Source organism: Oncorhynchus kisutch, linkage group LG8, assembly GCF_002021735.2.
Source record: "Oncorhynchus kisutch isolate 150728-3 linkage group LG8, Okis_V2, whole genome shotgun sequence".
Taxonomy (NCBI): Eukaryota; Metazoa; Chordata; class Actinopteri; order Salmoniformes; family Salmonidae; genus Oncorhynchus; species Oncorhynchus kisutch.
The window spans coordinates 49,289,098-49,316,096 of record NC_034181.2 but is presented as its reverse complement, the minus strand read 5'-3'; the positions used below and the strand labels follow the sequence as shown (position 1 = coordinate 49,316,096).

Sequence of the window (26,999 nt, the reverse complement as noted above, 5' to 3'; positions counted from 1 at the left end):
CAATTTTTTAAAGAAGTGGGGCAGTACCACTCTCCACATATTTTTTGTTTATTGGATAGGATGGAGGTAACGGTAGAACCCATTCAGCAGTGGTATATGTGATCCAGAGGCAACAGCTTAAACCGAAAGACAACCCTAAGCCACCGTGCTGGACTATTCGATCACAAAAGCCACCTTTGAAAGAACACACACACACACACACCCCCACACACACACACTCTCCAAAGCTCTTTTTAATGAACCAAGGCATCATTTTCAAAGTGATAATGAATGACGAGTGAGAGATGCCTAATTGTACATTTCTAACAGTTTATTATCAATGTAGGTGGTGTACTACCTATCAATAATCAGGTGTCAGCAACAGGGGGCTCAATTTGGCTCAAATGTGATTTTATTTGCACAATTTATGTTGGACAAATAAAAACGCTAGGAATGCAGCTAGTAATGACTTTAATTTAGGATATTTCTTCTCAAATAATTCCTTTAATAAATAAAGTTATATATTATCGTATCCGGACCAAATCTGAACCAAATATAGGTCTATGTTTGGTTCAGATTTGGTCCAGACCAGCCTTGATTTCAATATCCACAGATGTCTGGACCAGCATCGATTTGGCCCAAACATACAGTGGTTGCTCCACTAAAAGTTTTGTGATCATGCTGCGGTACTTAGAGGTAATTTGTGGTTTAGTACGGTACCCTGCGTCACCACTTCATTGCTCCAGACCAGAGCAAGGGGGAGTTAGAGCACTGATTATGCTTTTGGGTCCTACTGTTTCTCTGACAATGAATGGGCGACATAAACATAAATAGAAACTGATAATTTTGCACGACTTCAGTATGGGTCTCCCAGTCAAGGACAGCACAGGTATTGAACTACTTACTAAAACTGTTGTTACACTAAGGTTTTTATTATTTTATTTTGTTAGGATTATTTTGCTCTGACTAGTAGTGTAGCCCACTCCCGACCGGTCATGTTGTACAGCGCTGTCACAACGGTCTAAGATACTGCATAGTAGTGCAAGCTGTGTTGCTACAGATGCTGGTTCAATACCTGTGCTGTCCTTGACTGGGAGACCCATGAGATGACTGTAGGTTTTTGGTTTCCCTCTGTCTAAAAACATAAATATATAATTCTAAATTGCAGGCTTTATTTACAAATGAGCAACAAGGTCTCAGTCCGTGTTCAAGAAGGGTCTTTTTCTCACTCAAATTGTTGTTATTTTATAAACAAAGCGATTATTATTCATTTAGAATTATATAAAAGCCCCTTGGATATTCTCAGATATATAATTAACCCTGTTATATTAGCAGGACAGTACTACAGTTCTCCAGCTGTATCTACTGAAAGCCTCGTGCAAGGCACGAGGGCATGGGGCACGGGATAGTCCGCAGAGCAGCGCACAGAAGATGGACCTAGCCCATGGGGAAGGGAGAGGGGGGGTTGACCCCCACCCTGCCACACTGGGTAGCACAGAGCAACACTTTAAGGGGGAACGTTCCCGCTGTTCTTAGTGCCAGTCTGCACGTTCAAACTTAAACAATGTAACTAATAATGGCGTCTTTATGCTTTCGTTAATAAAATAATGATAAAAATACTCTTTCAACATGCCAATGTTTATTTAGTTATGGATCCATAATGAATTACTATGGGAATAAATATCACTGAATTACAGAAATATCCTCCAATATGTAATTATTGGCGGAGAGTCACGTCATATTTTTCGATATACTGTAGGTGTACCGTAGGCGACATGAGTCTCAAAAGTGTTGAGTAATGTGCTGTTAAGTGGTGTAGGTCTTATTTATTTAGAAAAGCAATAGGATTTGAAGCAATAGCCAACAACTATTTTAGCACCGTTTCTCGCTGCTCTGAGATAAGCATGGGGACTGGTCTTGATAAATCAATGAGATTGTCATTTTGACTGAATCTCTGTTTGGGTATTGGTTAGACTATAATTATGGTGTAGAAATGTTATGCTCTTAGTGTAACCTTTATATAACTAGGCAAGTCAGTTAAGAACAAATTCTTATTTACAAGGACAGCCTTCTTCCTTCTCCTTCCTCCCCATCAGTGAATTGAACCCCGGTCTCCTGCATGCCCGCACAACACAGAGATTATTTAGCTAAATAGCCAAGTACTGTAGCCTACTCCCGACCGTCCCGTTTTACAGCGCCATAATTTCCATTCCATCCTAACTTAGACCCATCCTAACGGAAAGGGTTTTTCAATTTTCTTGGAATAGAAACACCATAACATTAATCAAATCAATTAAGCAAAATGTCTTAAAATCAGTCCCATGTACAGTCGTGGCCAAAAGTTTTGAGAGTGACACAAATATTAATTTCCACAAAGTTTGCTGCTTCAGTGTCTTTAGATATTTTATGGAAGATGTTACTATGGAATACTGAAGTAAAATTACAAGCATTTCATAAGTGTCAAAGGCTTTTATTGACAGTTACATGAAGTTGATGCAAAGAGTCAATATTTGCAGTGTTGACCCTTCTTTTTCAAGATCTAAGCAATCTGCCCTGGCATGCTGTCAATTAACTTCTGGGCCACATCCTGACTGATGTCAGCCCATTCTTGCATAATCAATGCTTGGAGTTTGTCAGAATTTGTGGGTTTTTGTTTGTCCACCCGCCTCTTGGGGATTGACCACAAGTTCTCAATGGGATTAAGATCTGGGGAGTTTCCTGGCCATGGACCCCGAGCCACTTAGTTACCACTTTTGCCTTATGGCAAGGTGCTCCATCATGCTGGAAATGGCATTGATCGTCACAAAACTGTTCCTGGATGGTTGGGAGAAGTTGCTCTCAGAGGATGTGGAAAGGGGATTCATCAGAGAAAATTACTTTTCCCCAGTTCCTCAGCAGTCCAATCCCTGTACCTTTTGCAGAATATCAGTCTGTCCCTGATGTTTTTCCTGGAGAGAAGTGGCTTCTTTGCTGCCCTTCTTGACACCAGGCCATCCTAAAAAAAGTTTGCGTGCAGATGCACTCACACCTGCCTGCTGGCATTCCTGAGTAAGCTCTGTACTGGTGTTGCCCCGATCCCGCAGCTGAATCAACTTTAGGAGACGGTCCTGGGGCTTGCTGGACTTTCTTGGGCGCCCTGAAGCCTTCTTCACAACAATTGAACCACTCTCCTTGAAGTTCTTGATGATCCGATAAATGGTTGATTTAGGTGCAATCTTACTGGCAGCAAGAAGCCCTTTTTGTACAAAGCAATGATGACGGCACGTGTTCCCTTGCTGGTAACCATGGTTGACCATGCTGGTCAATCAGCATGACAGAGTTATCTCCAGCTTTGTCCTCGTCAACACTCACACACGTGTTAATGAGAGAATCACTGCCGTGACAGCTGGTCAGCTGGTCCTTTTGTGGCAGGGCTGAAATGCAGTGGAAATGTTTTTGGGGGATTCAGTTCATTTCCATGGCAAAGAGGAACTTTGCAATTAATTGCAATTCATCTGATCACTCTTCGTAACATTCTGGAGTATATGCAAATTGCCATCATACAAACTGAGGCAGCAGACTTTGTGAAAATTAATATTTGTGTCATTCTCAAAACTTTTGGCCACGACTGTACTATGTTCTTACAATAAAGGTTTTAAATTCTCTAGTACAGCCACTATTGAAGGCTATCAAATGCTTCTCAAATGGCTTAAGGACAACAAAGTCAAGGTATTGGAGTGGCCATCACAAAGCCCTGACCTCAACCCTATAGAAAATGTGTGGGCAGAACTGAAAAAGCGTGTGAGAGCAAGGAGGCCTACAAACCTGACTCAGTTACACCAGCTCTGTCAGGAGGAATGGGCCAAAATTCACCCAACTTATTGTGGGAGGCTACCCGAAATGTTTGACCGAAGTTTAACAATTTAATGGCAATGCTACAAATACTAATTGAGTGTATGTAAAATTCTGTCCTACTGGGAATGTGCTGAAATAAATCATTCTCTCTACTATTATTCTGACATTTTTTAAATAAAGTGGTGATCCTAACTGACCTCTAACACATGGAATTTTTCCTCTGATTAAATGTCAGGAATTGTGAAAAACTGAGTTTAAATGTATTTGGATAAGGTGTATGTAGACTTCCGACTTCAACTGTATGTACGTTTTAAATTTAGCCATCGAAATGATTACCAAAAAAAGATGTTGTTTCAAAGTAAAATATGTATTTTCAAAGCCATGCTCTACCAATTGAGCCTCATGGGACTTTAATGTTCCCCTCCTCCTCTTCCTCCCCTGTAGCCTCCCTGCGCTCTGAGCTGAACCACCTCCATGCAACAGCCATAGAGCATCTGCGCCAGATCCACCTGAAGGATAACACTGCTGCCAAACTGGAGCTACAGGGTGCTCTGGAACAGAGTCAGCAACAGGTCAGTCCGTAGTTGACACTTTTTGCTGCTTGAGGTAGAAGTTGCCCCTAACCACACTCTTAATCATACCCATAACAATTTTTTTGGGGGGGGTTGAAATTATATCTGGGGGTGTATGTATTACACGTCTCATAGTAGGAGTTCTGATCTAGGATAAGTTTAGCCTGATCCTAGATTAGTACTCTTAGTCTGAGATGCTTGATACACATGGCCCCTGACTTGCTATCAGTGGCTAGAAAGGACCAGAGGAGGACTTTTAGGGTGTGTTTGTGCTTATTTATTTATTTTATAAATTGCTATTTGGGACTCATCCCTTGGGAGCTGAAGCTCACTGTTTGCCAAGCATCTGTGATGTAGCCAAAACAATATTATAATTATATTTGAAATAGAACAGCTTGCGATCACATCATGTGCATCTCATATACAGGCTGAGACAGTGTTTTGAAAAATAAATGCTGCTTTTGGTGTTGCTTTTTGCATTGGCAAACTGGGGTATGCAGTAACACAAACATAATAGGGTAGGATGATACTAAGTCGTATAGATAAGCAAAGTGCCCAGAGGTCCAAGATTACCCATTTTCTCATAGTCTGTGCTTTAATCTTTAGGGTGAATCATAATACATAAGTGAAGAACAACAAAGAATCTGAAAGGTGTGTGTACACATTTCTATATATATTTCTGAGCACTTCGGTTGCATAATTTTTCTATGTTGGACCACACTCTCTCTTTCCCTGTCTCTCTCTCTTTCCTTCCCTTGCTCTCTTTTTATTTCTCAGAAATACAATGACAACTCATTTCAGTTAATTGCAGTGCTACATCTTTTAACATGACCCACTTAAAAATGTAGACTGCACCTTAGGGCTGACATCTACCCGTGCCTCTTCCAAGCAGCTTCTACAATATCTCTTACAAATTAAACTAATTAGATATAGGGTCCCAAATCAAATATTTCTATATTTGGACACACAGTCTGTAAACCGCTTTAGAAATGTTGAAGTATTGTTGTATCCATATTGTTTTGAATAATACCTGGGTGTCACAAACTCACATCAATGAGGGAAAGAGGGGAAACAAGTTTGTTTCTTGGTGTAACCCTAAATTTACACACTGGCAATTACTATTGAATTGGCTGTAGCAAAGTTGTGGAACTATTTATGGATGGAATCAAACCAGCCCCCCTATGTTTTTAGAGCAGGCGTACTAAGCTCTGTACCAATAGGATTAATTCGCTTTGATAGCTATCCCTAGAGTTGGGATCCTAAAAAAGTACCTGAAAATGTGTGCTTTTTCATTCTTGAATTGGAATTTAAATTCTAGTTCTGAATTGACTGAATTAGATTGGAATTGTCACCTCAGCAATTATGATTGTCTTCATTATCTTGTATGACTTCGAACCAGGAGGAGGACCTGCTGGGTAGTATATCAGACCTGCAGCAGGAGGTGTCCTGCAGAACCCTCCGTATCACAGACCTGGACCACGAGATCCACTCCCTCAATGAGACCATCAGCACCCTCACCAGAGAGCTGGAGCTCAAGGGCAAAGAGGTTCTCCGAGTCCGCAGCGAGGCCAACCAGCAGATCAGGTACTGGGACCCATTAACTGGCGTCTATTTATAGTGACCCCTAAGGGAGCGAGGGAGTACCCAGGTCTTCCAAATCTCTCAGTTATATGTGGACCCTCATGGTCTTAGAAATGCTAGATTGACATGAAAAATAGTATTATATTTTTCAAGAGCCCACATTATCATATGAGGTGTGATTTACAGTTTTTTTCCCCAATCACTTTGGTGCTTAAGTGGTATATTTTTAAAACTCTAAGCACTAAAATCTAAACAGGTTGTGATTTACAGTTTTTTTCCCCAATCACTTTGGTGCTTAAGTGGTATATTTTTAAAACTCTAAGCACTAAAATCTAAACAGGTTGTGATTTACAGTTTTTTTCCCCAATCACTTTGGTGCTTAAGTGGTATATTTTTAAAACTCTAAGCACACAAATCTAAACAGATAATCAAAACGGCTCATAATTCACAATTCTAAGCACATTTTCAATTGAGTGAGTACAAAAAAACAAATTCACAAAGTAACTTGTTCACTGTACCAAATCACTATTTCAATTTGAATCTGCTTTTTTCAAAATGCAATATTCACTTTACTTTTGATATGATTTTCTTGTCATTTGTCAACAATACTGTTAACTATGACTTTATCAAACTGCTCAAATCTGATAACTACTGAACCAAAATTCTCTAGTGCTTAGTTAACACACACGCAGTGTACAAAACATTAGGAACACCTTCCTAATATTGAGTTGCACCCCTTTTGCACTCAGAACAGTCTCAATTTGTAAGACATGGACTCTACAAGGTGTCGAAAGCATTCCACAGGGATGCTGGCCCATGGTGACTCCAATGCTTCCTACCGTTGTGTCAAGTTGGCTAGATGTCCTTTGGGTGGTGGACCATTGTTGATACACACGGGAAACTGTTGAGCGTGAAAAACCCAGCAGTGTTGCAGTTCTTCAGACACACTCAAACCGGTGCACCTGGCACCTACTACCATACCCCGTTCAAAGGCACTTCAATGTGTTGTCTTGCCCATTCAGCCTCTGAATGGCACACATACACAATCCATGTCTCAATTGTCTCAAGGCTTAAAAGTCCTCCTTTAATTATGCTACAGTACTGTAAATTGCAGTAGATTACACAGTTTTCACATTAGGCAATACAGTTACATTGTTTTTAAACATTCTAAAAACCTGTTTTAGTAACGTAACAAAATGTGGAAAAAGGAAAGGGATTGAATACTTTCCGAATGCACTGTATGTACCCGGATATAACTGAAGATCTCTATCTCTGGCATAATGCTATGCTCTGTGGCTAGAATGATTGACGTGATTGTGGCCATCCTACAGTATGGCGTGTCCTACAGAGACTGTCAAGATATAAATAAAGTCCCATTTCTCAGGACATGGCAGGTGTATCTTTTGGAGGTGACTGACATACACATCCCTCTTTTATTCCACTTGAATTCTACAACATCCACAACCAGTTATGCAGAGACTGTATTGCAGTTTGGATTTGGGGAAAGGTAGTGTTGTGTTTGGATAAATTCCATGATTAGATATGGGAAGAGAGGTAAAAATCTCACAGGAGCCTGTTATATAAATGCATTATTGTTATTTTTAGCTTGCTTTAATGATTTACTCATTATTGACTGTGTGTACAGAGACTCATTTTAACATAGTTTGGCTGCAAACTTAGTTTACATTCAGCCAAAGGGGATATGTGACTGACCTCTGTATCTCTCTCTCTGTGCCTCAGGGCTCATGAACAGGACCTGACAAAGAGACATGAGAGAGAGCTGGGGGAGCTGAGTGCTGTTCACCATAGAGAGACTCAGATCATGCTCTCAGACTTCAACAAAGCCCAGGAGCTACTGAAGGACAAGATCTCTGCCCTCCAGATACTGTAAGGGCACGGTGTGTGTGTGTGTGTGTGAGAGAGCAATCAAAAGCCAGGGATCTCACCTCAAATGTTATTTTTATCCGATGACGTGTGCTAGAATGTTATGCCACTGTTGAAATGTTGATACACAGATCCTCCCCCATTGTTCTGCTTACATACTTAATGCCATCTATGGTGACCTAATTTAGATGCTTCTACACCTGCACACCTGAGTGCTTCTACACCTGCATTGCTTGCTGTTTGAGGTTTTAGGCTGGGTTTCTGTACAGCACTTTGAGATATCAGCTGATGTAAGAAGGACTATATCAATACATTTGATTTGATTTAGATCATTTTCAATGTGTGCGCCATCTAGATGGCATACAAGGTACTGTGTGGTGTCTACTTGGCAATTTGATACTTTTATGGTTACCTAATGCATATTTTATGTTTTGATGTGTCACCCTGGTCTAGATTGGAGGGGACAGAAGATAAGTTTCGGAACAGAGAGAGTCGTCATGAGGACCTACAGGTCATTGCTGAGCTCAAGGACATGGTGACAGAGCGAGAGGCCCTTGTCAAGAAACTGGTGGTGGGTGGTCAACTCAAGGGCGTAGGTTTCACTTGAACATTGGGAAGAAAATAAACAGCAAATTCACTGGTGACTTTAAATACATTTGATGAGGGGATACATTGACATTTCTACCATCCAATTAATCCTATTATAGTTGTATGCCATTACCCAATTCCATTTTTGCCCCTGACACAGTAGAATTCAGTAGAAAAGTAATTATCAGGGAATGGGTGGTGGTTGGTCAACTAACAAGAAACCTTCACGGAACATAAAGTAATTACCATTTGGTTGGGCGCTGTTGTGGAAGTATGTTCCCTGGACATTATTTTTACATTATTGTGTTATTCCACGAGTAACTTTTGGGTCCTTTAATTTTGTAAAATATAACAATTTCACTTAATTTTAACATTCTGTCCCACGTGTTGTGTTAGATGGGCCCAGTTTTCCACCACAAAACACCAGAAAATGGCAAAAAGATTAGAACCAGCTCAACTGCTTTTACATCTTGATTTAGCTATTAGATGATCAATGTTTGTTTCGACAAAAACATTTTTTTTAAAGGAATATGAGAGTTCATGTTACAGGGTTGACCTTAAAGCTGGAATCCCAGCGGTTAGAGCGCTGTGACAGTAACCAAAAGGTTGCTTATTAGAATCCCTGAGCCGGCAAGGTGGAAAAACGTGCCATTCTGCCCTTGAGCAAGGCAGTTAACCCCCACAAAAACTGCTCCCCAGACACCGATAACCTGGACGTTGATTAAGGCAGCCCCCCGCACTTCTCTAATTCAGAGGGGTTGAGTTAAATGCAGAAGACACATTTCAGTTGAATGGATACAGTTATGGAACTGACTCGGTATCCCCTTCCCCTTAATGGTGAAATTGCCACGTCCGTTTGCGATATTACAACGGACATCATTGAATCCCCCGCGATAGAAGAGAAGATATGGACTGCAATTAATTTTACCATGCTGGGTGATGCTCCTCAGCTCGGCAACAAAAACAACTATGGCGGGCCAGTGGCACTGATTCCCCTTACTACGGATTACATCTAAACTTGAGTGACAATTAAGAATCACATTAAATTAAGTAAAAATCTTCAGAATTTACTTTCCCAAAGCAACAAAGAACTAGGGCTTTACAATGATGGTGAAATATTGGGGTTAAGTGGATTAAAATATTCCTAGAAGTTGGAAACGGATAAAGAATAGCACTAAACCAGTTGCACAGATGAAACTGTCCAAGTTGTAGATACATCTCCTTCAAATGTTAATATTTGGTTTTGTTGATAACCAAAAACAATTCGATATCACTTTTGCAATACAGTAAGGCCACAATTTAATTTATAGCACAGCGTGTTGTACAGTCGACAATTCGGATTTTAAAGGCATTTTCCCTGACATTCATGGAGATCTCATTCACAGTAAATGCAATGGAAATTACCTTTAAATGTCAAGGGCGCTATAATGCCTATCAGATTGAGTCCCGGCCTAAATAGCAGTTAAAAATGTACATGTTGGATTCATGTCTCCAACTCAACCAAAACTCGAAGGTTAAATAATAGGACCACGTGGGTGGCATAGATTGAACTATCCAATCAGTAGATACAGTACATCTCCTTCAAATGTTGATATGTGGTTTGTTGACAACCAAACAATTCAGTATAACTTTTGCAATACAGTGAATACTAACTTGACGACAGGTCAACAAATAATGTGTTGGATTCTCATCTCTAACTCAACCAAAAATTGAAGTTAAAGAATAGGATTAAGCACAAACTTTTCCCTGTTTACTTGAGTGGGTGGATATCTCATTGATCAAGATCTCAACCAAATATGACCTAATTGTCCACAATGAAATACGTCCTGATAGGCCCTAAGTTGTATATACTGTTTCATAAACATGGTGGTTCGAACCCTAAATGCTGATTTGATTGGCTGACAGCCGTGGTAAGTCAGACCGTATACCACGGGTATGACAAAACAGATTTTTACTGCTTTACTTATGTTGATAACCAGTTTATAATTGCAATAAGGCACCTTGGGGTGTGTGGTATATGGCCAATATACCACTGTTAAGGCCTGTATCCAGGCAATCTGCGTTGCGTCGTGATTAAGAACAGCCCCTAGCCGTGGTATATTGGCCATATACCACACCCCCTCATGCCTTATTGCTTAAATAGTCAACTATAACAATAACTAGGTCCCTGGTTAGATCACATGGTCTGGAAAAACAAATGTCCGTTGTCATGAATGGTCCTGAAATCATATATGACAGAATCTTTATAAATCTTTACTTGGCAGTTCTCACCCTCGTTCACTCCCCCGCATGGATTTAAAGCATGGTGTAAGAAAGACATACAGTTGAAGTCAGATGTTTACATACACTTAGGTTGGAGTCATTAAAACTAGTTTTTCAACCACTCCACAAATTTCTTGTTAAACAAACTATAGTTTTTGCAAGTAAATTAGGACATCTACTTTGTGCATGACACAAGTAATTTATCCAACAAGTGTTTACAGACAGATTATTTAACTTATAATTCACTGGATCACAATTCCAGTGGGTCAGAAGTTTACATACACTAAGTTGACTGTGCCTTTAAACAGCTTGGAAAATTCCAGAAAATGATGTCATGGCTTAAGAAGCTTCTGATAGGCTAATTGACATCATTTGAGTCAATTGGAGGTGTACCTGTGGATGTATTTCAAGGCCTACCTTCGAACTCAGTGCCTCTTTGCTTGACATCATGGGAAAATCAAAAGAAATCAGAAAAAAAGACCTCAGAAAAAAAGACCTCCACAAGTCTGTTTCATCCCTGGGAGCAATTTTTAAACGCCTGAAGGTACCACGTTCATCTGTACAAACAATAGTAAGCAAGTATAAACATGATGGAACACACAGCTGTCATACCGCTCAGGAAGGAGATGCGTTCTGTCTCCTAGAGATGGACATACTTTGGTGCGAAATGTGCAAATCAATCCCAGAACAACAGCAAAGGACCTTGTGAAGATTCTGGAAGAAACAGGTACAAAAGTATCTATATCCACAGTAAAACGAGTCCTATATCGACATAACCTGAAAGGATGCTTAGCAAGGAAGAGGCCACTGCTCCAAAACTGCCATGAAAAAGCCAGACTACAGTTTGCAACTGCACATCGGTCAAAGGTCGTACTTTTTGGAGGAATGTCCTCTGGTCTGATATAAGAAAAATAGAACTGTTTGGCCATAATGACCATCGTTATGTTTGGAGGAAAATGGGAGAGTCTTGCAAGCCGAAGAACACCATCCCAACCGTGAAGCACGGGGGTGGCAGCAACATGTTGTGGGGGTGCTTTGCTGCAGGAGGGACTGGTGCACTTCACAAAATAGTTGGCTTCATGAGGTAGGAAAATTGTGTGGTTGTATTGAAGCAACATCTCAAGACATCAGTCAGGAAGTTAAAGCTTGGTCGCAAATGGATCTTCCAAATGGACAATGACCCCAAGCATACTTCCAAAGATGTGGCAAAATGGCTTAAGGACAACACAGTCAAGGTATTGGAGTGGCCATCACAAAGCCCTGACCTCAATCCTATAGAAAATTTGTGGGCAGAACTGAAAAAGCATGTGTGAGCAAGGAGGCCTCGAAACATGACTCAGTTACACCAGCTCTGTCAGGAGGTATGGGCCAAAATTTACCCAACTTATTGTGGGAAGCTTGTGGAAGGCTACCTGAAATGTTTGACCGAAGTTCAACAATTTAATGACAATGCTACCAAATACGAATTGAGTGTATGTAAACTTCTGTCCCACTGGAAATATGATGAGAGAAAAAAAAGCTGAAATTAATTCACTCTACTCTTATTCTGACATTTCACATTCTTCAAATAAAGTTGTGATGCTAACTGACCTAAGACGGGGAATTTTTACTCAGATTAAATGTCAGGAATTGTGAAAATTGTGATTTGGCTAAGGTATATGTGAACTTCTGACTTCAACTGTATCAAGCCCATGTACACACCTATCCAATGCTATTGAATCCATGAGGGAGAGTGAATGGGTGCACACTTCATTGAGAAAGGGAGAGAATTGGACTGCAGCTGTAGTTTCTGAACCTACCAGAATCATTTTGGGAACCAACTACGGATAGCACAAAAGCCTAAGAGGCTCCAACATGAACCCCCCAGCTAGCTCCATCACTATCTAAACAAATGCCCTCTCACTGACACTCAATGAGACCTTCAAACCATGAACAAGCACTGACATTCTTTGATTGTATGCCATGATTCATTGATTTTTATTAACCCTTGTGATTTATTTCAATGTATGTAATGTCTGAATTCCGTGCTTCAAGTACACATCAAACAGATAGAAAAATACCCACTCAGAATTTGTGGCCAAGATGTGACTATAGGATTTCTTGACTAAAGTTTTAGAATTTGAATATCTACCATCTAGCTACAAATCAGAGGGTATTGTTTTAAGTGGTTGCACCTGCTATGGTCATAAGGGAATAAAATAAACAAAAAAGAACACTGAAATCATTAAACTCTATTTAAGTTTATATATACAGTGGGGCAAAAAAGTATTTAGTCAGCCACCAATTGTGCAAGTTCTCCCACTTAAAAAGATGAGAGGCCTGTAATTTTCATCATAGGTACACTTCAACTATGACAGACAAAATGAGAAAAATCACAATGTAGGATTTTTTATGAATTTATTTGCAAGTTATGGTGGAAAATAAGTATTTGGTCAATAACAAAAGTTTATCTCAATACTTTGTTATATACCCTTTGTTGGCAATGACAGAGGTCAAACGTTTTCTGTAAGTCTTCACAAGGTTTTCACACACTGTTGCTGGTATTTTGGCCCATTCCTCCATGCAGATCTCCTCTAGAGCAGTGATGTTTTGGGGCTGTTGCTGGGCAACATGGACTTTCAACTCCCTCCAAAGAGTTTCTATGGGGTTGAGATCTGGAGACTGGCTAGGCCACTCCAGGACCTTGAAATGCTTCTTACGAAGCCACTCCTTCATTGCCCAGGCGGTGTGTTTAGGATCATGCTGATAGACCCATCTTCAATGCCCTTGCTGATGGAAGGAGGTTTTCACTCAAAATCTCACGATACATGGCCCCATTCATTCTTTCCTTTACATGGATCAGTTGTCCTGGTCCCTTTGCAGAAAAACAGACCCAAAGCATGATGTTTCCACCCCCATGTTTCACAGTAGGTATGGTGTTCTTTGGATGCAACTCAGCATTCTTTGTCCTCCAAACACGACGAGTTGAGTTTTTACCAAAAAGTTATATTTTGGTTTCATCTGACCATATGACATTCTCCCAATCTTCTTCTGGATCATCCAAATGCTCTCTAGCAAACTTCAGACGGGCCTGGACATGTCTGGACACGTCTGGCACTGCAGGATTTGAGTCCCTGGCGGCGTAGTGTGTTACTGATGGTAGGCTTTGTTACTTTGGTCCCAGCTCTCTGCAGGTCATTCACTAGGTCCCCCCGTGTGGTTCTGGGATTTTTGCTCACCGTTCTTGTGATCATTTTGACCCCACGGGGTGAGATCTTGCGTGGAGCCCCAGATCGAGGGAGATTATCAGTGGTCTTGTATGTCTTCCATTTCCTAATAATTGCTCCCACAGTTGATTTCTTCAAACCAAACTGCTTACCTTTTGCAGATTCAGCCTTCCCAGCCTGGTGCAGGTCTACAATTTAGTTTCTGGTGTCCTTTGACAGCTCTTTGGTCTTGGCCATAGTGGAGTTTGGAGTGTGACTGTTTGAGGTTGTGGACAGGTGTCTTTTATACTGATAACAAGTTCAAACAGGTGCCATTAATACAGGTAATGAGTGGAGGACAGAGGAGCCTCTTAAAGAAGAAGTTACAGGTCTGTGAGAGCCAGAAATCTTGCTTTTTTGTAGGTGACCAAATACTTATTTTCCACCATCATTTGCAAATAAATTCATAAAAAATCCTACAATGTGATTTTCTGGATTTTTTTTCTTCTCATTTTGTCTGTCATAGTTGAAGTGTACCTATGATGAAAATTACAGGCCTCTCTCATCTTTTTAAGTGGGAGTACTTGCACAATTGGTGGCTGACTAAATACTTTTTTTTTACCTTAAGATTTCCTCCTTTTAGTGGACTTTATTTTACCATCTTACAACTTCTAACGATTTTACCAACATTCCAACTTCAAGGTTTTATTCCCTGTGAATGATACAACACATTGTACTGATGCAAACACTTAAGGGCCCTAACTCAATTCAATCAGTTGCAGATAAAGGAAATCCTCCCTGAGGGTTAACTCAGAATGTTAACACTGTATTTGAATGATAGGTATGGCATGGATTCCTGTAAAGATCCAATACATCCTGTGCCAGAGGAACAGCTTTACCATAAAATACAGCAGAAATATTTTAAGTGAACCTACAGTTGGCATTTATTTTATTGACTTAAATTGGGACCTTAGTGTGGTCCCATTCTATCCATGTCAGTCCTCTGACTCACATGTTGAATTTGATTTATTTGGGTATGAAATAATACAACAAGATGTCCATTGGTTCCCTACTTCAAAGCAGTAATTTAAACACTTGTTTCCAAAGTGTTCCTTCTGTTACAGACATGAACTGACCAGTCTTTCCTGTTTTTTTTGTAGGATGACAAGAAGTTCTATCAGCTGGAGCTGGTCAACAGAGAGACTGGCTTCAACAAAGTGTTTAACACCAGTCCTAATGTTGGAGTCATTAACCCTCTCATCAAGGTTAGTTATCCATTGAACACCTGCTCAGTTTATACTAATTCAATTAGAATCACCTATATTCTGATCAACAATATATTGATTGAATCTGGTATGGATACGTTTTTTGCTTTAAGGTTGATATTTAATATAACGTACATAGGTACATAATATACAGTCATATCCAAAATTATTGGCACCCTTGATAAAAATGAACAAAAAATACCTATATTGTATGTATATAAAAAAAGGGGGTTAGATTATATTATTTTATACTAATACAATTGCTTAGAGAATTTTTATTTTTGTTCTCTCAAAAAGATAGGGGTCCAAATTATTGGCGCCCCTTTTCAGTAATCCGGCACCCTCCACTTGCAAGGATAACGGCACTGATCTTTTTTTATAACTTGTTCCAGGAACCTAAGCAGATGGTTCCCGTCACTACTTCACAAGAGTAATTTGATCATATATATATATATATATATATATATATATATATATATATATATATATATATATATATATATATATATATATATATATATATATACACTGCTCAAAAAATAAAGGGAACACTTAAACAACACAATGTAACTCCAAGTCATCACACTTCTGTGAAATCAAACTGTCCACTTAGGAAGCAACACTGATTGACAATAAATTTCACATGCTGTTGTGCAAATGGAATAGACAACAGGTGGAAATTATAGGCAATTAGCAAGACACCCCCAATAAAGGAGTGGTTCTATAGGTGGGGACCACAGACCACTTCTCAGTTCCTATGCTTCCTGGCTGATGTTTTGGTCACTTTTGAATGCTGGCGGTGCTTTCACTCTAGTGGTAGCATGAGACTGAGTCTACAACCCACACAAGTGTCTCAGGTATGGCAGCTCATCCAGGATGGCACATCAATGCGAGCTGTGGCAAGAAGGTTTGCTGTGTCTGTCAGCGTAGTGTCCAGAGCATGGTGGCGCTACCAGGAGACAGGCCAGTACATCAGGAGACGTGGAGGAGGCCGTAGGAGGGCAACAACCCAGCAGCAGGACCGCTACCTCCGCCTTTGTGCAAGGAGGAGCAGGAGGAGCACTGCCAGAGCCATGCAAAATGACCTCCAGCAGGCCACAAATGTGCATGTGTCTGCTCAAAAGGTCAGAAACAGACTCCATGAGGGTGGTATGAGGGCCCGACGTCCACAGGTGGGGGTTTTGCTTACAGCCCAACACCGTGCAGGACGTTTTTCATTTGCCAGAGAACACCAAGATTGGCAAATTCGCCACTGGCGCCCTGTGCTCTTCACAGATGAAAGCAGGTTCACACTGAGCACATGTGACAGTCTGGAGACACCGTGGAGAACGTTCTGCTGCCTGCAACATCCTCCAGCATGACCGGTTTGGCAGTGGGTCAGTCAGTCATGGTGTGGGGTGGCATTTCTTTGGGGGGCCGCACAGCCCTCCATGTGCTCGCCAGAGGTAGTCTGACTGCCATTAGGTACCGAGATGAGATCCTCAGACTCCTTGTGAGACCATATGATGGTGCGGTTGGCCCTGGGTTCCTCCTAATGCAAGACAATGCTAGACCTCATGTGGCTGGAGTGTGTCAGCAGTTCCTGCAAGAGGAAGGCATTGATGCTATGGACTGGTCCGCCCGTTCCCCAGACCTGAATCCAATTGAGCACATCTGGGACATCATGTCTCGCTCCATCCTCCAACGCCACGTTGCACCACAGACTGTCCAGGAGTTGGCAGATGCTTTAGTCCACGTCTGGGAGGAGAGATCCCTCAGGAGACCATCCATCACCTCATCAGGAGCATGCCCAGGCGTTGTAGGGAGGTCATACAGGCATGTGGAGGCCACACACACTACTGAGCCTCATTTTGACTTGTTTTAAGGACATTACATCAAAGTTGGATCAGCCTGTAGTGTGGTTTTCCACTTTAATTTTGAGTGTGACTCCAAATCCAGACCTCTATGGGTTGATAAATTTGATTTCCATTGATCATTTTTGTGTGATTTTGTTGTCAGCACATACAACTATGTAAAGAAAAAAGTATTTAATAAGAATATTTCATTCATTCAGATCTAGGATGTGTTATTTTAGTGTTCCCTTTATTTTTTTGAGCAGTGTGTGTGTATATATATCTATATATCTATATATATATATATATATATATATATATATATATATATATATATATATATATTGTTTTGGCAGAAATGCCTTCTGGAACAGGTGAAGTTTATTGTGCCTTAATAACAAACTGCCATCTGTAAATATGAATGAAATTGTTAAATTTGGTTTAGCCACGGAAAAAGAAGGGGGAACCTTCCGTAGCTATGATTGGCTGAGATAATGGTTGGGCTGGACACCGAGAGATCAGTTCGGATTGGTCTGCCATGTATCACGCTTCTGTCTATAACATGAGCTGCTCAGTATGTGTAGGCAATCCTTTCTAACACAGCTTTTTTTGAAAGATATCACGAAGAACTGCAAAAGTGTTGCAAAGGTGCTCCACTTTTTAGAGGACCGAGTTTTGAAATCAGTGGAATGCCCGGTGGAAACCGTATGAGTATGATAGCTAAGGAGATGGAGAAAATTCAGGCGTTTGATTCCAAATCCAGATGATATCTTCAAACTAAGGGCATTCATGGAATATGTGACAGAGAGGGAGAAGTGTTCATCCATGTGTACGGGTAGGAGAGTCTAGCTAGCTCCATTTTCTGATATACATTTGTAATTTTGTCAAAGTTGTTTTCTTTGCAACTTAAAGCGTACTGTTAGCGACCTAGCTAATGTTAGCTGGCTGGCTGGCTCGCTAGCTGACATTGCATGTATGATCCGTGTAGTAATATGGTTCGTATCTCAGAGCCATTTGCACTGCTAGTTATAGCCTAATGTTAGCTAGCTAGCTAACATTGAACCTACTTGGTTAGTGTTAGCTACCTGTAGATTCATGCAGGGTAGTAACGTTATGATTTGGAATTATGGGTAATTGTTGTGCCAGCTAACTACATGTCTAAACAAAAGACTCCACTATACAAGTAACCATTTCACTGTACCGTTTACACCTTGTGTAATTTTGTGCATGTGACATATAACTTAGATTTTAATTGATATAGTGTAATGTAATGAACAACATGACCTGCACCAAAGTCAAATTAAGATATAACGTTTGGCCAATGAGACAGTGTCCAAGTTCTAACATTTTCCGGTAGAATGATCTGCTTTTATTTCGTCACACAACCGTAAGCTATATTTTACAACAGTATAGACATGTCGATAGATGTAGTATGAATCAGCCTTTAGTCTTGAAATCTTTGGTTGTTTAGTACACTACGTACTCACTCTGTTTAGCACATGGCCTCACATATGAATCCTTAAAGAGATGTGTGGGGCTAAGGCTTAAGAGGGTGTGAACAATGCTGAATGGGTGTAGACAAAGAAGAGGTCTCCAGTAGATGCACCGAAACATTTAAGTGCCATTTTCTCAAAAGTGGAGTTACAAGTTTATCGACTTTCAATGAAAAATTACTTTCCCATTGTTCCTCAATTGTAGTGTATTATATACAGTTTTCTAGCTCTAAGTCTCTACTTTTATCCAATGTAAAAAAATATATTTTTTAAATGTCCTGGTACTGGGTAAAGTTCATGATGCCATTGACCTTAACATGGTCCCAGAACCAGTGGAAGCAAAACAGCCCCATCACATCAGACACACCACCATATTTGGTAACACTTTACATTAAGTTGCCACTATTACTATGTAAGTAACACAGTAATAACTGTGTAAACAACATAGTAGTTACATCGATTTTACTATGTAACTACATGGTAATGGGGTTGTTGCGGAATCAGTTATTGCACAATTGGAACTATGATTGTGTACTTACACATTCACTTGCTTAATGTTATCCCACATGTGTAACTACTGATATTATTACATCCTGTTCCACTAGGTAACTAATGTGATTACACATTTCAAAGTCACCTGTGAATTACCATGTCAATAAATCAAACCAAAATATGACCTTGTTATATGTAACCACAAGCTGCCACTACCATTGAATCCACATGTAATGCCAGGGTTGATAAAAAGGCTAGTACCTGGTAACAACAATTGTAACAAGGAACATCCTTCCATTAACCTTTTACTGCAGAGGGCTAAATCAGGGTCACACAGAGCCGGCTTAATTAAAGAAGACACCTATACCATATCAGATATTAAAGAGAGTTAAAATGTATTGGATTTTGAGTTTGCATCACAATATTACACTTTATATACATCACAGAAGACTGAAACATAACAAAACAACTAGTATATTTATTGACCTGTACACTGAGGTGGGTCAATAATTCCCCCAAGTGATTCCCCAACATCTTGTCAACATGTGCTCTGAAAATGGAGCAGATATCTTATACCAATCTATCTTTATAGAATTGTATCCATAACAAGGCCTAGGTGTCCCCTAGTGTCCAGTATTCTCTCCAAAATGAAAAGTCTTTATTTTCATTTTGCCATAAAAGGCCCCAGCTCACTCAACTACTCCTCCGACCTCTCCAACAGCCAGAAGGAATGATAAGGATCTGGCTCCACTGAACTGACCAATCAGGAGTTAGGAGGCTTGGCTGTTTCAAGTTTTAATGTCACGTGACATGACTATCGCTAATGTGACTGTTATTTATCAAATCAATTAACTGTTTAATTGTTACTCGATTAAACAAATCATGTAACAACTAACTCATTTGGAATTTGGGGCAGCACGGGAAAAGTTGTTTAATGAGTTACCGTCTCCCGAATTAAACTCTTGGAAGAGATATAGATATATATCTCGATAACAGTCACGTATTAATTATTATGACCTCATATCAGTCTCATTTTGAACTTCACATACTCCTTTATATCTGCAAGAACTCTAACCTTATTGGTAATCTATGAACGTTTGAACATCTTGGCCATGTAATGTTATAATCTCCACCCAGGCACAGCCAGAGAAGGACTGGCCACACCTCAGAGCCTGGTTCCTCCCCAGGTGTCTTCCTAGGTTCCTGCCTTTCTTGGGAATTTTTCCTTGCCGCATTGCTTGCTGTTTGGGGTTTTAGGCTGGGTTTCTATATAGCACTTTGTGACATCGGCTGATGTAAAAAGGGCTTTATGAATAAATTTGATTGATTGATGAATCAGCAATACACAAATTGGCTTAATTATTTATTTACTAACTAACTAAATAATAACACAGAATACATAAACACACACAGGTATAGATTATTGATTAGAAACGTAATACAATGAAACAGGTCCGAAGTGGACTGACAAGATATGACGGCTTGTTACACATATGGAGAGGGAGGGGTAGGTAAAGAGAGGGAGAGACAAAGCGAGAACACTTGGATACATTTGGAACCGACGCTCAATGGAATAGTAATACTTCGCACATGAACCACCGCTCATTCGGATAAGAAATGCAATATATATATTTACGCGGAGATGTCTTTCTTTGTCGTCTCTCTGTTGAAACCAATCAGTCCTTCTATGAGGAAGGGCTGGATGGGTGTAAGGCTCTGGTTGTCCACCAGAGGTCAGAATTTCGCTCTTAGTTGTTGAGCTTCTCTGGTAGTGAAGTGTTTGTTAGGTAGATACTTCAGCTGTACCAACGGTTGTCATAGATGGGATTCTTCGTTCCCACCTCGTGTCTTCTAGTCAAATTTGGGCTTGAGTCTGGTAACTCTAATGAATTTATCCTCTGCAGCAGAGGTAACTCTGGGACTTCCTTCCCTGTGGTGGTCCTCATGAGAGCCAGTTTCATCATAGCACTTGATGGTTTTTGCGACTGCACTTGAAGAAACATTCAAAGTTATTGAATTTTTGCGAATTGACTGACCTTCATGTCTTAAAGTAATTATGGACTATCGTTTCTCTTTGCTTATTTGAGAAGTTCCTGCCATAATATGGACTTGGTCTTTTACCAAATAGGGATATCTTCTGTATACCATCTCTACCTTGTCACAACACAACTGATTGTCTCAAACGCATTAAGAAATTCCACAAATTAACTTAACAAGGCACACCTGTTAATTGAAATTACATTCCGGGTGTCACGCCCTGACCTTAGTTATCTTTGTTTTCTTTATTATTTTGGTCAGGTCAGGGTGTGACTAGGGTGGGTATGTTAGTTTTTTGTATTGTCTAGGGGTTTTTGTATATCGAGGGGGTTTTGTAAGTCTAGGTATATATAGGTCTATGGTGGCCTGAATTGGTTCCCAATCAGAGGCAGCTGTTTATCGTTGTCTCTGATTGGGGACCATATTTAGGTAGCCATATTCCTTGAGTATTTTGTGGGTTCTTGGTCTATGTTTAGTTGCCTGTTTGCACTACGCATCTTAGCTTCATGGTTCGTTTTGATAGTTTGTTCAGTGTTCTTTCTTTACTTAAAGAAGAATGTACGCTTACGACGCTGTGCCTTGGTCTCCTCTTTATGACGACTGTGACACCAGGTGACTACCTCATGAAGCTGGTTGAGAGAATGCCAAGAGTGTGCAAAGCTGTCATCAAGGCAAAGGGTGCCTGCCTAATTTGAAGAATCTAAAATCTAAAATATATTTTGATTCGTTTAACACTTTTTTGGTTTCTACATTATTCCAAATGTGTTATTTCATAGTCTTGATGTCTTCACTATTAAGTACTAAGTACTTTGTTGAAGCACCTTTGGCAACAATTATAGCCTCGAGTTTTCTTTGATATTATGCTACAAGCTTGGCACACCTGTATTTGGGTTTCTCCCATTCTTCTTTGCAGATCCTTTCAAGCTCTGTCAGGTTGGATCCGGGCTCTGGCTGGGCCACTCAATGACGTAGACAGAGTTGTCCCGAAACCTCTCCTGCATAGTCTTGGCTGTGTGCTTAGGGTCGTTGTCCTGTTGGAAGGTGAACCGTCACCCCAGTCTGGGTCTTGAGCGCTCTGGATCAGGTTTTAATCAGGGATCTCTCTGTACTTTGCTCCGTTCATCTTTCCCTCAATCCTGACTGGTCTCCCAGTCCCTGCTGCTGAAAAACATCCCCACCAGCTTGATACTGCCACCACCATGCTTCACGGTAGAGATGGTGCCAGGTCAAAATAGTTTAATTTTGGTCATTAGACCTGATAATCTTGTTTCTCATGGTTAGAGTCTTTAGGTGCCTTTGGTAATCTCCAAGTTGGCTGATTGCAAACTCCAAGTACCATAAAGGTCTGATTGGTGGAGTGCTGCAGAGATGGTTGTCCTTCTGAAAGTTTCTCCCATCTCCACAGAGGAACTCATGACCTCTGTCAGAGTGACCATCGGGTTCTTGGTCACCTCCCTGACCAAGACCCTTCTCCCCTGATTACTCAGTTCGGCTGGGCGGCCAGCTCTAGGAAGAGTATTGGTGGTTCCAAACTTCTTCCATTTAAGAATGATGGAGGCCACTGCGTTCTTTGACTTCAATGCTGCAGACATTTTTTGTGTCTCGACACAATCCTGTCTAGGAGCTCTACGGACAATTCCTTCGACCTCATGGCTTGGTTTTTGCTCTGACATGGCCTGTCAAATGTGGGACCTTATATAGACAGGTTTGTGCCTTTCCAAATCATGTCCAATTAATCAAATTTACCACAGCTGGACTCCAATAAAGTTTTAGAAACAGGATGATCAATGAAAACAGGATGTACCTGAGCTCAATTTAGAGTCTCTGAATACTTGTGTAAATAAATCTGTTTTTTATTTCTAAAAACCTTTTTTCGCTTTGTATTTATTGGGTTTTGCGTGTAGATTGCCAAGATTGCTGAGGATTTTTATTTATTTAATCCATTTTAGAATAAGACTAACGTAACAAAATGTGGAAAAAGTCAAGGGATCTGAATACTTTCCGAAGGCACTGTATATATATATATATATATATATATATATATATATATATATATATATATATGCGCACCGACCAAATGCTTTTCCATCCGTTTTGAAGGAGTTCCCACATATGCTGAGCACTTGTTGGCGGCCTTTCCTTCATCTGCAGTCCAACTCATCCCAAACCATCTCAATTGGGTTGAAGATTATTGAGGCCAGGTCATCTGATTTAGCACTCCATCACTCTCCTTATTGGTCAAATAGCCCTTACATAGCCCTTACAGCCTGGAGGTGTTTTTAAAATATATATATTTCACCTTTATTTAACCAGGTAGGCTAGTTGAGACGAAGTTCTCATTTACAACTGCGACCTGGCCAAGATGAAGCAAAGCAGTACGTCACAAACAACAACACATGGAATAAACAAACATACAGTCAATAATACAATAATAAAAGTAATACAATAATAAAAGTAATACAATAGAAAAGTATATATACAGTGTGTGCAAATGAGGTAGGATAAGGGAGGTAAGGCAATAAAATAGGCCATAATGGCGAAATAAATACAATATAGCAATTAAACACTGGACTGATAGATGTGCAGAAGATGAATGTGCAAAAATATGGGGATGAGGTAGTTGGATGGGCTATTTACAGATGGGCTATGTACAGGTGCAGTGATCTGTGAGCTGCTCTGACAGCTAGTGTTTATAGTTAGTGAGGGAGATATGAGTCTCCAGCTTCAGTGATGCAGTTCGTTCCAGTCATTGGCAGTAGAGAAGTGGAAGGAAAGGCGGCCAAAGGAGGAATTGGCTTTGGGGGTGACCAGTGAAATATACCTGCTGGAGCTCGTGCTATGGGTGGGTGATGCTATGGTGACCAGTGAGCTGAGATAAGGAGGGGCTTTACCTAGCACAGACTTATAGATGACCTGGAGCCAGTGGGTTTGGCGACGAATATGAAGCGAGGACCAGCCAACGAGAGCATACAGGTCGCAGTGGTGGGTAGTATATGGGGCTTTGGTGACAAAATGGATGGCACTGTGGTAGACTGCATCCAATTTGCTGAGTAGAGTGTTGGAGGCTATTTTGTAAATGACATCCCTGAAGTCCAGGATCGGTAGGATAGTCCGTTTTACGAGGTTATGTTAGGCAGCATGAGTGAAGAATGCTTTGTTGTGAAATAGGAAGCTGATTCTGGATTTAATTTTGGATTAGAGATGCTTAATGTGAGTCTGGAAGGAGAGTTTACAGTCTAACCAGACACCTAGGTATCTGTAGTTGTCCACATATTCTAAGTCAGAACCGTCCAGAGTAGTGATGCTGGACGGGTGGGCAGGTGTGGGCAGCGATCGGTTGAAGTGCATGCATTTAGTTTTACTTACATTTAAGAGCAGTTGGAGGCCACGGAAGGAGAGTTGTATGGCATTGAAGCTCGTCTGGAGGTTAGTTAACACAGTGTCCAAAGATGTGTTGGGTCGTTGTCCATATTTTCAAGCACGGTGGTGGCTGCATCATGTTATGGGTATACTTGTCATCGGCAAGAACTAGGGAGTTTTTTTATAAAAATAAACTGAATAGAGCTTAGCGCAGGCAAAATTCTAGCGAAAAACCAGGTTGTCTGCTTTCCACCAGACACTGGGAGACAAATTCATCTTTCAGCAGAAATATTATCTAAAACACAAGGATGGCATTGCTTACCAAGATGGCATTGAATGTTCCCGAGTTGCCTAGTTACGGTTTTGACTTTAAAATGGCTGTCTAGCAACAACCAACTAGACAGAGCTTGAAGAATAAAAATAAAAAAATTGTACAATCCAGTTGTGCAAAGCTCTAGAGACTAACCCAGAAAGACTCACAGCTGTGATCGCTGCCAAAGGTGATTCTAGGTGTGAATATTTATATAAATGAGATATTTCTGAATTTTAATTTCAGTAACGTTGCAAAGTAAAAAAAAAAATGTTTTGACTTTGGTGTATTGTGTGTATTGTTTTTTTTATATGCATTTTTTAAATCAGTAACACACTAAAATATGGAGAAAGTCAAGGGGTTTCAATACTTTCTGAAGGCACTGTACATAACCAAAGCTTCAATTAGTGCTGAGCGATTTGTGCCTTTTGAGGTCAATTATTATTTTTATTAAATGTACTATGCATTATGTGGGTTGAATCCTGTAACAACACAGAATGAAACAAATAATAAAATGTCCATGATGGGAATATTGGGTTGTTAAAATGTTTTTATTTTTTATAGAAATAAATGTCAGACACAAAGAAAAGGCAGTGCCACACGTCATATTTAGAATTCACTCACTACTGTAATAGCTATTGTTAAGAGGGAATGCTGTCTGGCTTTGATTTGCACCATCACTGAGAAATAAGAAACTACATTTTGAAAATATGTAAGGACAATATTGTGGAAAGGTGAAGTAACTGATTTTTGGATCAAGAGAGCTAAAGGGTTTGAGGCAATGCACTTTTAGTGTTATGAAGACTATATGCAGCCTCTTTATGTAGCTGCATTTGCATTCTGGAATGTACTGTATGTTGAGTGTGTTCATTAAACTCTGTGTTGGCTCTTTGAAACCTTTTGTTGTTGTGTTTGGCATTGTGTAACTGCTGTCATTTCAACCTTCTTATGCAGCCTTCCTGAGACTGACAAGGCAACCATGGAACCAAACGAATCGGAGGAACAAAAGGAGCTTGTTCGCCCAATACTTTACTTTCTGACTCTCACTGAAGGAGCCCACCCAAGAGCATGTGAAAAATAATAACATTAACACACCATGACTCTCTGTTCATTCATACACTGTGAAACTGTCCGGTTTGTTATTTTGTTTGTTTGAATAACAATAATTATGTTGGATATGGACTATTATGCAATTTCTGCATTGGTGCAGATGTGTTTTCTTTTTTCAGTATCATATTTATGGGGCCACTGTATGTATGGTTGGGGTCAATTCCATTTAACTTCCGGTCTGTCCAGGAGATTAATTGAAATTAAATTCACAAATTCAAATATCCCAATGGAAAACGATAGGGACTTTTCACTTTGATGTGTTCAGTAAAAGGACTGACTGAAAATGTAATTGCCCCCAATCTTGACTGTTTTGTGTCTGTTAAAACTGCATTAACCAGTCAAGGTCGACCTGAACTGTTCAATACAAATGATGTCTTGCCAGTTTTGAAATAAATAGCACAATATATCTATATTTATATTATACCTCTGTGTATGAAATAAACATATAAAATCAATTGTGAGATTTACTTGAGATTAATATTTTACCATAATGGCCTTGTTGCCGTTAAGGAACATTTGGGTACTATATATACACTTCTATGATGTTTGTCCTTTCATTTTCTGTGCGTGTTTGCGTGCGTATACAAGTGAGAACAGAGCTCAGTGAGGACTTCTCAGCAGTGATGCCAATTTAGCAATTTTGTTGCTAGATTTAGAAACTTTTCAGACTACCCTGGCAACGTTTTTAGCAACTTTTAAAAATGTATTTTGAACTTTTAGCAACTTTTGAAAAGTGACACAAACGCTAAAATGCACGCATTTCCCCTCTAAATGACAAAAACGATTTTCTCGGTCACACACTCAGTCACAACACACATGCCTGGCTGCGAAAGTGCATTGTGAGTGACGTCAGCAGCAGGCGTTCAGCTCGTGCACAGGAAGCAGCAGGTCAGTGTAACAGTACTCTTCTTGCGTTGTGTACAATCAGTCATCGACACAGAACTCCAACATGTAGCACCAGTCATGTAGATTTATTCTGATAGGAACAGCACAAAATTGCACGTCATGCAATGCACGGCTCACCATCCAACTCTGCACTCACGCACTGTACAAAATATATGAACCCCCCCACCAGACACAGTAAGTTGCCGGCTAGTACTGGCGGGAATTCTTTACAACAAAATGCACAACAAATATTCTCCAAAAACCGCTGCATCTTATGTGTGATGTTCGAATAACATTTACAAACAATTTTATATAAATTGTACATTTAAA

General features: G+C 40.2%; 1 protein-coding gene across 2 annotated transcripts in view; it reads left to right on the top strand.

The window, feature by feature from the left end:
• fam184aa (family with sequence similarity 184 member Aa) overlaps window positions 1–26,239 on the top strand; it is a 90,306-nt gene extending 64,067 nt beyond the window's left edge. Inside the window, exons 12-17 of one of the 2 annotated variants that reach the window (XM_031830534.1) lie at window positions 4,258–4,385; window positions 5,785–5,969; window positions 7,707–7,853; window positions 8,304–8,442; window positions 15,046–15,150; window positions 25,629–26,239. In XM_031830534.1, coding sequence (XP_031686394.1) covers window positions 4,258–4,385; window positions 5,785–5,969; window positions 7,707–7,853; window positions 8,304–8,442; window positions 15,046–15,150; window positions 25,629–25,637 — 713 coding nt within the window. In that variant the 3' untranslated portion in view covers window positions 25,638–26,239. The remainder of the gene's footprint in view (window positions 1–4,257; window positions 4,386–5,784; window positions 5,970–7,706; window positions 7,854–8,303; window positions 8,443–15,045; window positions 15,151–25,628) is intronic. The other variant, XM_031830535.1, reaches the window with a different exon arrangement.
• Window positions 26,240–26,999: the final 760 nt, after the last annotated feature.